The sequence below is a fragment of the Leucoraja erinacea genome, unplaced genomic scaffold (genome assembly GCF_028641065.1).
Source record: "Leucoraja erinacea ecotype New England unplaced genomic scaffold, Leri_hhj_1 Leri_73S, whole genome shotgun sequence".
NCBI classification, from domain to species: Eukaryota; Metazoa; Chordata; class Chondrichthyes; order Rajiformes; family Rajidae; genus Leucoraja; species Leucoraja erinaceus.
This window is the reverse complement of record NW_026576663.1, coordinates 333,387-349,301: the sequence shown is the minus strand read 5'-3', so window position 1 is coordinate 349,301 and position 15,915 is coordinate 333,387. Positions and strand designations below refer to the sequence as shown.

Below are 15,915 nucleotides of genomic sequence, written 5' to 3'. Positions count from 1 at the left end.
GTTATCTCCCCCCCTAAAACTGGGAGACAGGGTATTATGTGTAAATTATATCCTTTGGGATTTGTTTATCATGGAGATGAGGCAAGCACCTGGGATCAGGAACACATATCAGTGCTGGGTTAAATGACTAAACCCTGAGCTGTAGCTACAACTTCTCGAAATAACTGGGTTTATTTAAAGCCAACACTTTATCTTACATCTGCTGGGCCGGCGCATCAAATAAACGACTTCATACTACAAACTTGTAAAGGATTGGAATTTATACAATTTTTAAAGAAAGAAGGGATTTTTTTCAGGAAAATTTGCAAGCATCCAATTTCAACTCTGTATAATGTTTTAGTGAACGCATTTAGCGACGTGTTTATCAAAGTCATGGTGTTTATCTGTAGACGGTCACTGCTATTTATTCTTCACCCTTTCCGTTCATAAAGGCGATGAGTATTTAAATAAATACATTTGTATTTACTGAGTATCCAATGAGATACCGCATTCGGTATATAATAAATAATCTGATCACCTTTTCAGAAAAAGACATTCCTTTGCGAATGATTGAACGGACGTAACTAGAGCAGTCGTAAATAAAAACAAAACCTCGTGCTTCTTTGGTTAAATGACACCGATTCATTCGTTGCAGCAACGGAGTCCTTATAATGTGGTTTTGATATTGCCAGCAGGCATCGCTCCTTCCATAAATCGACGCTGAAATCGAAAACATAAACCGTCCAGTGTTTTCTCCCGCGTTAAGTAACTTTGTTGGAGCATTTTTTTTAAAGGGTAAAAAATAATGAACCATAGCCTTCCCACGCAATGACACGTCTGACTTTAGTTAACCCTTCGGTGGGAGACAGTAAACATGTTGTAAAGCGTTGAGGAAGGAAGACGAGGCAGTTAGAACTTAAATTTGGCGAAAGGTCGTCGACGATTCCTCTTTCCGTCGACGTTGCCTGAGCTGTGAAGTAATTCGAGCATTTCTGTTGTCACTTCACAGACTTGCATCAAATGTGAAACTCCCTCCGGGTTGGCGCGGGGCCGAGGCCGTTGCTGGGGAGGCTCCTCGGAGACTCGCCTCGTCCCGCCCGTCAGCCGCTCCCGCCCATTCTCCTCCCTCCCTCCCTCCCTCCCTCCCTGCCGGGCGGCGGCGGCGGCGGCGCCCACACCCACACCCACACGGCCGGCCGGCGAGCACAAGTTGTCCGCCCCTCAGGTGCTCGGGCAGCAACCGCCCTTCCAGCACGTTCCTCCTCCTCCTGCCGGCTTCCTTCCGAGGAGGGAGCGGCTTCAGGGCAACGGCACAAGGCGACGGCGGCGACGGCCGGGCATGGCAGGACACTCCGTCCCCAGGTTTCGGAGATGCGCCGGCTGGTTCTACACCTGCTGTACGTCCTCCGCCCGCTTTTACCTCAGCTTTTGCTCCTTAGTGTGTGGCCTAATGGCGGCGGGCGGGCGGGCGGGAGCGTCGGGTGGACCTGGCCCGGCGGCGCTGGGTGGGCCGGGCCGGGCCAGGCCGGGCCGAGAGGTAGTAGTTGCGGCCGGGGAAGTGAATTGCCCAGCGTGTAGCGAGAGAGAGAGGGAGGGAGGGGGGGAGTTTACTGGGCCTGGGTGGGAGTGAGGAGGGGCTGTGTGATGGACTGGGCCTCAGTGGCATAGAGGGGTGGGACAGCCCGAGGCCCGAAGGTGGTTGTTGTTGTTGTTTGGGGTTTCTTGTGGGAGAATGTATAGCTTGTGTTTTCTCCACAACTGGGGCTTAAGATAATTGTGGGATCCAGATCACGAAGAGCAAGGTGGAAGTGTGGCGAGGGGCGGAAGCGGTCGAGGTTGTCGAAAAGGGTTGAGCTAGTGGGATGTGGCCGATCAAATAAGATCAAATTGAACAAGTTGTCCAACAACTTTACGCAAGAAGAAGAAAGCCGATGAGACGTTTGAAGCCAGAAGGGGGTGGAATAGTTGGGGTGAGTTATAGACCCTTATATCCATATATCATGGAAACAGGCCATTCGGCCCAACCTGTCCATGCCCACCATCTACGCTAGTGCCATTTTACCCCATATTGAGTCATTGAGCCCGGAAGGTGTTGGTGTGGAAAGATGGTGGGGAGCATGGATTTGAGTGATTGGGTAAGTCGAAGTGGAGGGGGGACAAGGCTGGAAGGTGAGACAGAGATGAGGATAAAGCTGGAAGAATCTGGGAGATGGTATGGAAGGGGTAGCAGTTAGAAGTTTGAACCTGGAATAAAATGTCTAGGGAATTGGAGGGAGTGGGATCAGAAGGAAGGGAATGGGAGCATAGAACTAGAGGTAAGGGGATAGTGGTTGGTGGGTGTGGAGCCTGGAGAGGGAAAAGGTATGAGTCCAGTTGAAAGAAACGGGGAGAGCGTAGCAAGTGCAGAAGGTGGGGTCAGCATTGCTATCAAGTGGGGGTTGGAGTCAAGTCTGGGGTGAATGAGGTACTGCCTAGAGGAAGGGTGGCTCAGGCGAGATATCAAACCCAGAGGCTGGCTAGATGTGGATGTGAACCTGGAGGGATAGTGCTGTCAGATGAGACGGGATAGCGTGGATGATCTTGGGCAGGGTGGGATGCGTGTGCCTGTTTTTACGGCGGAGAGGAATGTGGTGGGCTGGGATCATGGAGATAAACCTGGATGTGAATGAAGATTACAGTGTCAGAGAAAGTTGCGGGGGAGATGTGGAATTTGCCTGGGTTGGATCTGACGCCCAGGGTAGTTTTGGCAGCAGAATGAGCGTCTGTGGTTGGAATGATGTGTTGCGCTGAGGGGGCTACGAAGGCAAAATAGTGACGAGGGGAGGCACCGTTTTGAGCCCAAGACGAAGGCGAAATAGTGGGAAGGTGTTGCGATGACCGCGGGCCTTGTCTTCCGGATGGGTAACGTGCCTGGGCTTGGAGCAGGGGGAAAGAGCCCAAGTTGGTAGTGGGGGAAGTAGTAAACGTCAGGATGGGTGGTTTAGTACTGGTGTGGAGGTAGGGACTTTGTGTTGGTGGTTGGTGTGGAGGAAGCGGCAGCTTGATGAGATGACGAGATGGGCTTTGTGACAGTGATCTCCCTCAGCGGCACAGTTCCGGCACGGCTGCCCCCGAGTCTTTGTTCGTTGACTGGCTGGGCTTCTCGCTGCTCCCATTCTGCTTTTAATGGGCTCAAAACGGTGCCTCCCCTCGTCACTATCGCTTCATGGAAGATAACAAATCCACTTTGAAATTCTTGTATAAGCGTAAAGGTGTGTTCGTAAATTTATATTCTTACCAATGCTCACGGAGTAGCGCCCTTTTTTCATCTTAACCGAGCAAGGAGAGTTATCCACGACTGTAGTCATCGCGCCTAGAACTGGGGTGTCTCAAAGTAGTACTTCCAGGTCCCGGGGCCCGTTGCATTGACCCGGCGATTCCAATTAGAGTCATAGTTATAACCGACGCTGAAGCTCCCCTAAACCAGTCGGTGGGCTGCAGGGCTACTGAGTCATGGGAGGGGTGTGTACTGTATTGTATTGTACATTCAGTCTTTATCACATGGTGATAGTATAAGGTCGGAGATATGTTTATTGAGCTTGCTTTTCTTCAGGAAAAAGATGAGCGCGAGGTGACTCCAAGAATAGTGGAATATCGTAATTCAATCAGTGAGAGCACTTTGATTGTATTTACAGATGGATCTAAAGATCCAGTTAGTGGGAGAGCTGGGTTTGGAGTGTATGTGGAGCAGCTTGGGTTGAAGATTGGCCGGCGCATTTCTGATGGAAGCTCTGTTCTCACGACTGAATTAATGGCAATTCAATGGGCTCTATGGTGGATTGAGGAAGCCAGTTTTAGAGAAGTCATTATCTGTTCTGATTCTGCAGCTGCTCTTGAAACTTTAAGAGTAGGGAAATCTAAAGCTCATCCTGACATTCTAAATGAAATCTTGAGTGTGTTTTCTAGAATTGGGTTTGCGTGTAACATCACTTTTTGCTGGGTTCCCGGGCATGCTGGGGTGAGGGGGAATGAGCAGGTGGACCTCATAGCAAAGGAGAGTTTAAGAAGAGAAATAGATACCCATGTATTATTGGGGAGAGTGGAACTGAGAGAAATAATTAAAGAGGGCTTAACAAAAGAATGGCAGAGAGGATGGGAAATGGAAGTCAGGGGTAGACACTACTTTTCTATACAATCTGAAGTTAGAAAAAAATGTTTCTGTACATCCCTGTCCCGTAGGGACTCAGTTAAACTGTGTAAATTGAGGTTGGGACACTGGGTTAAATCGCTATTTGTGCATTGTAGGGAAACATGTTTCTGGCTTGTGTGAATGTGGGAGTAATGAGACGGTTAAGCAGGTTTTCCTAGAATGTAAAAAGTACAGGGTAGAAAGAAAAGTATTGTTTGTTAGACTGACAGGACTTGGAGTTGAGGCTTTTTCTGTTTCATCTTTGTTTGGACACAGTGAGAAACATCAACTGATATCCAGGGCTGTTCTTCAATTCCAGCAAGTTACAGGACTGTATGTAAGAATTTAGTTCAAACTTTGACCTGTGGAGGGCAGTAATACGCTTAGCAGCGTCTACACTGCCGGAATCCTATAAGAAGAAGTAGGTCGGAGATAAATTTCACACTTTATAAACTCGAATTTCAAATAGCGGGGTAGAGCCCCAGAGCTGTTCGTGTGGATGATTTTGCTGGTGTTTTTAAAGGACTCGCTTCAGTTCAATGTTTTTAAGAAGATGTAATTTACTGAGTTTGTAATCTGGGAGTGAAGGAGATTAGAAGTGAAAGCTTTGCCTTTTAAAAGAGGACATTGAAGTGTCCAAAGTGCAACGGTCAATTTTTTATATGAGCTTTCTTAAAATTACTTTCCATATTTCAGTGTTTCATGTTTTGATGGATGTCTTTTTGGCAGCTCTATAATCCAGAATTGTGGTTGTTGATATTGGCCCAGTTTTCCTCAGATGCTTCGTATTTACAGTGATTTAATTTGCAAGGAAAGTTTAATTAAACATAGATATCTTTGGATTAATAATTGCTTTACCTGTCGTTCTGGTTTTCATAAAGAGTATTTTTTTAATGCAAAAAAACCCAGAAGAACTCAGTGTGCAGTATCTATGGGGCAGAAGGTGTACATTGGCATTTTGGAGTAGAGGCCATGAATCAGGATTGAGAAGGAAGAGGGAAAATTGCCAATATACGGGCTCTGTGAGCTGGGTGAGGCTTGCAGGTGATTGATGGAACCAGATGGGGATAGGAGAAGTGAACAAGGGGAAAGAACACTAAGTGGACGGGTGAGTGAATGGGGCATGAGAACACTGAGGGTGTGGTTTACCTGAAAAATATTTTGTTCGTTTTCTTTACATTTGCAACGCACTACAACAAAAATATAATTTGAAGAAAAGTTACATTCTTAAAAGTTATCAGAAACATTAGAATTTACTTCAGGAATGGAGAGTGAATGAAGTCCCCAAGGCAGCAAAGATCATCTGGTTGATCTTAAAAGTTTTCTCCTCTTTTGAAAATTTGATCAAATTATAAAATTATTCGGTGCAAACATTAGCCACAAATTTATGCTATGGTTGGCTGATTTTCCTGTATTATTTTGATAGTTTAATAATAACTAGGTTAATTTTTCCATTTAAATATCCCATGATTTAAATGCATGTTATAGTTTGTCAAAGGACAAAAATACTTTTTTCTCAAGGTTATATAATGCGCATCATATCAGCAATACAGAAATTTAAGTGGTGCACTAAAGATTAAAAAAAAAAAAATCATAGTGGATGATAGCTCCCAATAGGCATAACATTTTAATTCAAGTGAGTGGAACAACACATTTAAGATGTGATTGTTTTTTTTTTCAAGAAAACTTGGTGAAGACTTTGTCCTGAAAGGGAAATGGAATTTTGTTCACTGTAATGCTATAGTCTGAAATTTGTGACTTGATTGTGTATTTCAATATGTTTTTTGTCGAGGAACATAATAGCTGTTAGTAAAGTATTTTTCATATGGTGGAGATTGATCATACATTTGTAATGAAAACCCCATATTTTACACATTTATGAAATAACGCATACCGCAATATAATTTTAACATTTTCTCTTTAAGGTAGTTTAACAAACCCTCAGTAATTTTGTTCTGTACTTTTTCACTGCATGAGGAAGAATTGAATGATAACTTTTCATATGATTCTCAGCAACCTATGTAGGAATTTGTTTAGCTTGCAGATGCTTATGAATGTGTGGAAAGGAACTGCAGATGCTGGTTTATACCGAAGATGGACACAAAGTGCTGAGCGACTTAGTGGGTCTGGCAGCACCTCTGGAGAAAAAGTACGGGTGACATTTCGGGTTGGGATCTTTCTTCAGAAAGCTCATTTTAGTTTGAAGAAGGGTCCCGAACCGAAACGTCACCCATCTTTTTTTTCTCCAGAGATGCTGCCTGACCTGCTGCATTACTCCAGCACTTTGTGTCTATCTTGGGTGCTAATGAATACATTGCCTGAGTTAGTTGCTAGCCTACCCACAAAATGTACGTCTTTGGTTGAGGTAACATTATTTAAATCATAGACTTTGGTATATTTGATATTTATTTGGACGGACATCTGATTTAGTAGCATCATATTTAGCACCATGTTTAATTTATGAAGAATACAAATCAAGTTTTTTTTAATAAGCCAGGTATGACACATTTTCTTTATGGCTGGCCATTGCTTTATTTTGGCTGTTCTTTGCCTTGTTATGTTGGTCAGTATTTTGATATGTAGTCATTTAGCATGGGGTGAAGCTACACCTTTATATTCAGTAAACAATGTACTTGATATATAAGTGGAGTCATATGACTACAGTGGAGAAATATGCCTTCACTAGCACATACACAATGCCCTCCATAATGTTTGGGACAAAGACCCATCATTTTTATTTGCCTCTAGTCCATTATTTGAGATTTGTAATAGAAAAAAATCAAATGTGGTTAAAGTGCACATTGTCAGATATTAATAAAGGCCATTTTTATGCATTTTGGTTTCACCATGTAGAAATTACAGCCGTGTTTATACATAGTCCCCCCCATTTCAAGGCACCATAATGTTTGGAACACAACAATGTCATGTAAATGAAAGTAGTCATGTTTAGTATTTTGTTGCATTTCCTTTGCATGCAATGACTGCTTGAAGTCTGCGATTCATAGGCATCACCAGTTGCTGGGTGTCTTCTCTGGTGATGCTCTGCCAGGCCAGTATTGCAGCCATCTTTAGCCTATGCTTGTTTTGGGAGCTTAATCCCCTTCAGTTTTCTCTTCAGCATATAAAAGGCATGCACAATAAGCGAGTTCGATATTCCCTAAAACACAAGGAATCATGGGATTTGTCAAAGGTCACTCGCTGGACACCGGCCGGAGCAGTGGCAGCCCAGGCTTGCAGCAAGCACGGAGAAGAAGCACTAACTCCACTTCTCCGGGCTGATGTCCCGTCAGTCCAGGGCTGGTGGTTAAACCGGCAGGACAGACAGAGTTGAGCTGGAGTGAGCACTTCTTCGCCACGCTGGCTGTAAGCATGGGCCGCCACCGCTCCGGGCCGGTGTCCTGTCAGTCCAGGGTCACCGCAGACATCTCCGGCCGCCCCCAGACAGGAGTGGGACACTCGGGAGGGGACGGGGGTACGGTGCAGTAGCAATTGAACAGCGTTTGCAGCGACAGATACCCGGGTTCGATCCTGACTACAGATGAAACGCAAGTCTGTATACGTGCAGCAGCACAGTTGCCGAGAATGTTTATTGCAAGTGTCCTAGGAATACCGAACTCGCTTATTGAGTTCAGATCGGGTGATTGACTTGGCCACTCAATAATTGATCATTTTTTGGCTTTGAAAAACTCCTTTGTTGCTTTAGCAGTATGTTTGGGATCATTGTCTTGCTGTAGAATGAACCACCGGCCAATGAGTTTTGAGGTATTTGTTTGAAATTGAGCAATGTGTTTATACACTTCAGAATTCATTATGCTACTTCCATCAGCAGTTGCATCATCAATGACATTAAGTGAGCCAGTACCTTCAGCAGCCATACATGCCCAGGCCATAACATCCCAACCACCGTGTTTCACAGATGAGGTGGTATGCTTTGGCTGTTGGGCAGTTCCTTCTCTCCTCCATACTTTGCTCTTGCCATCACTCTGATATGTTAACCTTCGTCCTATCTGTCCACAAGACCTTTTTCCAGATCTGTGGTTGCTCTTTTAAGTACTTCTTGGCCAACTGTAACCTGGACATCCTATTTTTGTTGCTAACCAGTGTTTTGCATCTTGCAGTGTAGCCTCTGTATTTCTGTTCATCAAGTCTTCTGCAGATAGCGGTCATTGCCAAATCCACACCTGACTCCTCAAGAGTGTTTTGGCTCTGTCGGACAGATGTTTGGGCATTTTTCTTTATCTATATTACTAAAACTTTGTTCTTGACTGGTTTTGGCTTTCTGTGCTGCGGTTTCCGAGAGTACCGCGCCACCTAGGCCGTCATTTTTGGCCACCTCGCTCAGAGCTCCCCTCCGCCGCATGTGTGCCGAGGATTTTTCCCGCCGATGAAAATTGACAGATATTAATGTCTACAACATTCCCCATTCTCTCTGCTGCCCCTGCTGGAGGAAGGGGGAGGGACTATAAAACCAGGAAGTGGTGTGCCTCAATCAGTCTCTGCAAGTGGTGTGCCTCAATCAGTCTCTGCAAGTGGTGTGCCTCAATCAGAGCTTTGAATGACATTGACAAATGTCTACAGCACTGTGAATCCGTTAATTTGGTTTGAAAATGAAATATGGTTAGACGTAAAAAAGCACTGCCTGCAAATGTTGGTTTGGGTTGAAGTAAAAAGGCACTCTCTCTCCCCCCCCCCCTCCCCCCCCCCCCCCCCCCCCCCCCCCCCCCCCCCCCCTCCCCCCCCCCCCCCTCCCCCCCCCCTCCCCCCCCCCCCTCTCTCCCCCCCCCTCCCCCCCCTCCCCCCCCTCCCCCCCCTCCCCCCCCCCCTCTCTCCCCCCCCCTCCCCCCCCCCCTCCCTCCCTCCTCCTCCCTCTCCCTCTCCCCTCACTCCCCCCCCCTCCCTCCTCCCCCCCTCTCCCCTCCTCTCTCCCCCCCTTCTCTCCCCCTCCCTCTCTCCCTCCCCTCTCCCCCCCCCTCTCCCCCCTCTCTCCCTCCCTCCCCCCCCCTCTCTCCCCCTCTCCCCCCCCCCTCTCTCGTCCCCCTCCCCCTCCCCTCTCTCCCCCCCCCCCTCCCCCCCCCCCCCCTCCCCTCCCCCCCCCTCCCCCCCTCCCCCCCCCCCCCCCTCTCCCCCCCCTCTCCCCCCCTCCCCCCCCCCCCCCCCCCCCCCCCCCCCCCCCCCCTCTCTCTCCTCCCCTCCCCTCTCCCCCCCCCCCCCCCCCCCCCCCCCCCCCCCCCCCCCCCTCTCCCCCCCCCCCTCGCTCCCCCCCCTCTCCCCCCCCCCCTCTCCTTCTCCCCCCTCCCCCCCCTCTCTCCCCCCCCCCCCTCTCTCCCCCCCCCCCCCCCTCCCCCCCCCCCCCCCTCCCCTCCCCCTCCCCTCCCCTCCCCCCCCCCCCCTCCCCCTCCTCCCCCCCCTCTCTCCCCCCAGGGCCCTCCCCCCCCCTCCCCCCCGCCCCCCCTCTCCTCCCCCCCTCCTCCCCCCCGCCTCCACCCCCCTCTCCTCCCCCCCCCCCCCCCCCCTCTCTCCCCTCCCCCCCTCTCCCCCCCTCTCCCCTCCCCCCCCCCCTCCCTCCCCCCCTCTCCTCACTACTCCCTCACTCGCTCCTACCCCCCCCTCCTCCCCGTCTCTCCCACGCTCCCTCCCCCACGAACGCTCTCTTTTTTCCCTTCCACCCGCCGTCCACACCTCTCCCCCCCCCCTCTTCACTCCCCCCCCTCTCTCCCCCCCCTCCCTCCCCCCTCTCCCCCCCCCCTCTCCCCTCTCCCCCCCCCCCCCTCCCTCTCTCTCCCCTCCCCCCCCCCCCCCTCTCCCTCCCCTCTCCCCCCCCCCCCCTCCCCCTCGCCCTCCTCCTCGCCCCTCCCCACCCTCATCCCCCCCCCCCCTCTCTCTCTCCCCTCCCTCCCTCTTTCCTCTCCGTCCGTCCCTCTCCCCCCCCCCCCCTCCTTTCTCCCCCTTCCTCCCGCTCTCCCTCCCTCTCTCACCATGCTCCTCCCTCTCTCCCTCCTCCCCCCCCCTCTCTCCCCCCTCCCCCTCTCTCCTCCCCCCCCTCTCCCCCCCCCCCCCCCCCCCTCTCCCCCCCCCCCACTCTCTCTCCCCCCCTCTCCTCCCTCTCCCCCCCCCCTCTCTCTCCCCCCCCCCTCCCCCCGCCTCTCCCCCCCCTCTCTCCCCCCCCTCTCCTCTCCTCCCCCCCCTCTCTCTCTCTCTCCCCCCCCTCTCCCCCCCCCCCCCCTCCCCCCCCCGCTCCTCCTCCCCCCCCTCTCCCCCCCCCCCCCCCCCCCCCCCCCCTCCCCCCTCCCCCCCCCCTCCTCCCCCCCTCCCCCCCCTCCCCCCCCCCCCCCCCCCCCCCCCCCCCCCTCTCCCCCCCCCCCCTCCCCCCCCCCCCCTCCCCCCCCCCCCCCCCTCGCCCCCCCCCCCCCTCCCCCCCCTCTCCCCCCCCCCCTTCCCCCCCTCTCTCCCCCCCTCCCCCCCCCTCTCTCCCCCCCCCCCCCCCCTCTCCCCCCTCTCTCTCCCCCCCTCTCTCCCCCCCCCCCCTCCCCCCCCCCCTCCCCCCCCTCTCCAAACTGCAATGATAGGAAACAGTGGCAATGATAGGAAGCAGTAGCAGATAGCAAGCTACACGTGGAAGCTTGCAGGGAAACCCTTCTGTTGTTGTTACATACACCCAGTCATATTTGTACTGAAAGGACTGCTGGCGAAGAAGGAAAGAAAGAACGACTTAAGCTGAGTTTTGAGCAACATAAATATGTTACTGTGTTTATCAGTTTATAAGAATGCAATTTGAGGAATCAATAGCAGCAACTTCAGATTGGTCAGTGCTAGATTAAAAAGGGCATTTGCTGCAATGAATCGTGAAGTATTAGGTGATTCAGGTTAATATTAGATAATTCAGGTGCCACTTTTCATTTCACTGCACATCTCGTATGTGTATGTGACGAATAAACTTGACTTGACTTGACGACTTGAAATATTGCTCAGAATTAAAGTGTCACAACATGACTTCAAAAGCAATATATCTGGGGTAGTAACAATTATTATCTTTTACCTTTTTTCAACTTGGGCAAGAGTTGTGGACGTAGGTCGAATCATCACACAAACCAACCTTCCTTCCGTTGACTCCGTCTACACCCCAAGTTGTCTCTGCAAGGCCACCAGCATTATCAAGGACTAGTCTCACTCCAGTCATTCCCCTTTCTCCCCTCTCCCATTAGACAAGACGTACAGAACTTTGAAATAGATATTTCCAGATTCAGGGACAGTTTCTTCTTAACTAGGCAACAGAAAGGCCCTTTCATCAGCTAGAGTGTGGCCCTGACCTCCCATCTATTTCATTGGAGATCTTTGAACTATTAATCAGATTTTTTCAGACTTTCCCTTGCACTAAATGTTGTACCCTTTATCAGTTATTTGGGCACGGTGGACTGCTTGATTGTAATCATGCCCAGTCTTATCTTTGACTGGATAATGCAAACAAAAACTTTTCACTGTGCCTCAGTGCATGTGACAATAATAAAGTAAATTAAACTAAACTAAAAACATGTGTAGGAAGGAACTGCTGATGCTGGTTTAAACCGAAGAAAGACACAATGCTGGAGTAACTCAGCAGGACAGGCAGCATCTCTGGAGAGAAGGAATGGGAGGCCTTTCGGGTCGAGACCCTTCTTCAGCCTGAGAGTCAGGGGAAAGTGAAATGAGAGATATAGACAGTGATGTAGTGAGATATAGAACAAATGAATGAAAGATATGCAAAAAAGTGACGATGATAAAGAAAACAGGCCATTGTTAGCAGTTTGCTAAGTGAGAATGGGAACCTGGTGCAACTTGGGTGGGGGTGGGATGGAGAGAGAGAGGGAGGCAGTCGTTACTAAAAAGGTATAGACATGAATATTCGTACCACTGGGTTGTAAACTAAGAACAGTGTTGAGACATTAAATTCAAACTCAAATATTTCTAGCAATGGAAATAACTGTTGTATAATAGCTATCTCAATCCGGTATACTTCTGGAACGGAAATGTAGTTGCTTATTTCATGATTAACGTTAAAAACCTCAATTGGCTGCCTTGTCTAGCTATTCTGCAATGATTTCCTTGATTTATTTTACTTAAAGTTATTGGATTTGAATCATACTATTCCCTACTTTAACCAAAGACAAGTTGCATGACTATAATGACAAAGAACCTTTTACTAAATGGAATCAGAAGCAAATAAACTGCAATCAAAAATATAAAACAACTTTATGAAATATTCAAGGTTACTATTAATTTAGCACATTTTACCAAAGCAAAATGTTGACAATTTGAAGTCTTTGGGGTGATTACTTCAGAGTGGAGTTATTATTTATATACAATCGCCTGCAGTAATGTTAATTATCAATGTCATAATATTATCTCAATTAACGCTGTGTATGAAATCTTATCCCATTGATATTATAAACCGTGGAGGTATAGCAGCTGCCTTCTTTTCAGCTTGGGTCTGGTTTAGAATTATTTCATGATATTGCTAATAACAGTCAGAACCCATGTTTCTAAGATTTTGCTTAGAAGAATAATTTGGCCCATAGCAATGTGTCTTATCTTTGGTGTATACCAGCATCTTCAGTTCCTTTCTACGCAACAACAGGAACCAATGAAGCTTTTGTAGTGTGAATTCCATCATCAAGTTCGCCGACGACACCACTGTTGTGGGACGAATCACTGATGGGGACGAGTCAGAGTATAGAAGTGAAATCGACCGATTGACCAAATGGTGCCATCACAATAACCTGGCCCTCAACACCAGCAAAACCAAGGAACTGATTGTGGACTTTGGAAGGGGTAGGATGGGGACCCACAATCCCGTTTACATCAACGGGACGATGGTGGAAAGGGTCAAGAACTGCAAATTCCTGGGCGTAAAATATTTCCTGGTCCCAGCACACAGATGCAATTATAAAGAAAGCGCATCAGCGCCTCAACTTCCTGAGAAGGCTACGGAGAGTCGGTATGTCAAAGAGGACTCTCTCGAACTTCTACAGGTGCACAGTAGAGAGAATGCTGACCGGTTGCATCGTGGCTTGGTTCGGCAACCTGAGGGTCCAGAGGTGGAAAAGGATGCAGAAAGTTGTAAACACTGCCCAGTCTGTCATCGGCTCTGACCTCCCCACCATTGAAGGGATCTATCACAGTCGCTGCCACAAAAAGTCAGCCAACATCATCAAGGACCCACACCATCCTGGCCACGCACTCATCTCTCCGCTACCATCGGGCAGAAGATACAGGAGCCTGAAATCTGTTACATCCAGGTTCAGGAACAGTTGCTTCCCCACAGACATCAGGCTATTAAACTCACCAACAAACAGACTCTGAACTGTAACAGCCTATTGCACTTTATCTGCATATTTTTTGTGTATATTAAACTGAACTGTTTTGTATTTTAGCTTACAATATTCTGTTGTGCTGCAGCAAGCAAGAATTTCATTGTCCTATGGGACACATGACAATAAACTCTCTTGACTTGACTTGTCATTGGAAAAAGGCTAGGAATGTCTGGGACAACATGGTACTGTGTTAATACTGATTGATAAAATATAGGAACAAGCTTTCCATATCTGCCAAAATATCCAAGATTTTGTACCATTCTAGTATTTCTTGCTGTTTCATAGATAGGCCAATAATATTGTTGTAAATTAGACCTGACATGAGTCATCAGTTAAGGTTATTTTATGTGCATGTTTCTTCAAGAATTTTATATAATGGAAATGTGATTATTTGTAAAAGGCTGGATTTTTGTTTACATATTAAAAAAAAAAAAGTTCTACAATCATTTTTAGTGGGGTAGAATGTACTACCGGCCAAAAGTCACCTGTGGCTGCCGCTGACATGTGCCAGCTACGGACTGGACTTTTCTCGGATCATCCTCAATCATCTGTTGCCTTCAGACACCTTGATGCAAAACTGGTCCTGCCCACAATCAGAATCTTGCTTAATGTATTTCACTCTTGAGGAGTCTGGGTGTAGAAATGCCCACAAAATAAAAGAGAAGCAACTTGACAGCTAGCTTAGTGATGCTCTATGGTTGCTGATTGTCAAAGATTTTAAATGCTTTGGAAGGTCTTCAACATTAAGAACATTCAAAATAATTTGAACAAACAATTAAACATTTTAAATATCGTCACTCACAAACGCTTTTAAATTTAAATATGAATACAAACTAAATAAATTGGACAATATATATAATTTTACATCTTCACCTTTCCCTTAAAGCTTTTACTTTCCATTCAAATGAAAGGACTGCTGTTCAAGCAGATTCCTCATGTGGGAAATTTATGCTTTCTTCATGCATGTTTGCCAGGAAGCCTGTCATGGAATTATCAATAAAAGTTCATGTCCAATACCAAGTTAAGGACTTTTTATTACTCAAGAATGTTCTCTTTGCAAAGGTATAAAATAGTAAGATTAAACGAGAACTTACCAGTTTGAAGTTTGATCTGTATTTTATGAGGAGTTACGATGAGGGATTACGTGAAGAGCCCGCTCAGTGCGCAGGCGCGGCATACTTCCAAGCAGTGGTGTGGAATCACAGATTGACACAAGTATTTGAAGTAACATAGTAAAGAAAAAGAGACATCAATTTATCAGTTTGATCCATATAATGAGGGTGGGAGCGGAGGGCACGTAATCCCTCATCGTAACTCCTCATAAAATACAGATCAAACTTCAAACTGGTAAGTTCTCGTTTAATCTTACTATTTTACTTCGGAGTCACGTGAGTGACTACGTGAAGATTTCAAAGCTCTGTGATTTCAAACCGTGTAACAGTTTTACTCACTCACTGCCGAAAGCTCTTGAGGAAGGAAGTGTTATCGCAATTAACCAATGAATCTGTTTTTCAAGAAAACAAAAAGGTATTTATTAACAATAACAAAAATAAATTGCTCCCCCCGGCTTAAATTAAATATTTGCAGCTTCTAATATCTTTGCTGCAAATAAATCAGGTTTCATCAATGGCTTATTGTAGAATGTTCTGAATGTGGATTCCCTCGACCATCCTGCTGTATTCAGGATGAGGTCAATAGGTACATCCATTCTTGCTGCCGTTGATGTGGACGCTGCCCTAGTGGAATGAGATTTAAAGGTGTTAATATCTATCCCGGCAGCTTTCAATACCTGTTTTAACCATCTTGAGATGGTTTGGCTTGTTGCCCGGCCATGAGGTTTTTTGTGGCTGACCCATAAGGCTTGTTCACTCCCTCTGATGTTGTGGGTTGTGTCGATATACTGTAGTAGGTGGGTCACCACACACAACCGTGGCTCTGGTGGGTAGGCCCGGAATACCACTAGTGAATTGGATGTTCCTGGCCTGCTTTGTTTCACCAGACCTTGTAGAATGAATGTGATCTGGTCTGGAGTTGTTTTCATGTTGTCCAGTCTCAATTTGTGTAGCGACTGGACCCTCTGAGCGGATACCAGTGCCATCAGCATGAGCGTCTTCAGTGTTGATTGCTCGAGGCTGAGGGATCTAGCTGGTGGCCATTCCCGGAGGTATGTCAGGACGACACTGATGTCCCAAATATGGGTATACCTGGGCTTGGGGGGCTTGATGTTGTAAATGCCCCTCATCAGTTTTACCACCAGTGGATGGGATCCCATAGCCTGATGTCCTGCTTGTTTGAGGTACGCGGAAAGAGCACTGCGTGCCGTGTTGATGGCACTGTAGCTGATCCCTTCATGATGGTGTAGATAGGCCAGGAACTCCAATACGTTGGTTACTGTGGCTGTTTCATATGATGTCCCTGTTT

At 47.7% G+C, this 15,915-nt stretch overlaps 1 protein-coding gene across 3 annotated transcripts in view; it reads left to right on the top strand.

The window, feature by feature from the left end:
- Positions 1-15,915, top strand: part of pde10a (phosphodiesterase 10A) — a 398,667-nt gene that overhangs the window by 129,019 nt on the left and 253,733 nt on the right. The window contains exon 1 of one of the 3 annotated variants that reach the window (XM_055631370.1): positions 1,142-1,376. The exons of 1 other annotated variant lie outside the window; for it this stretch is intronic. In XM_055631370.1, coding sequence (XP_055487345.1) covers positions 1,319-1,376 — 58 coding nt within the window. In that variant the 5' untranslated portion in view covers positions 1,142-1,318. Of the gene's footprint in view, positions 1-1,141; positions 1,377-2,932; positions 3,231-15,915 lie in introns of those variants that run through there. One more of the 3 variants, XM_055631372.1, reaches the window with a different exon arrangement.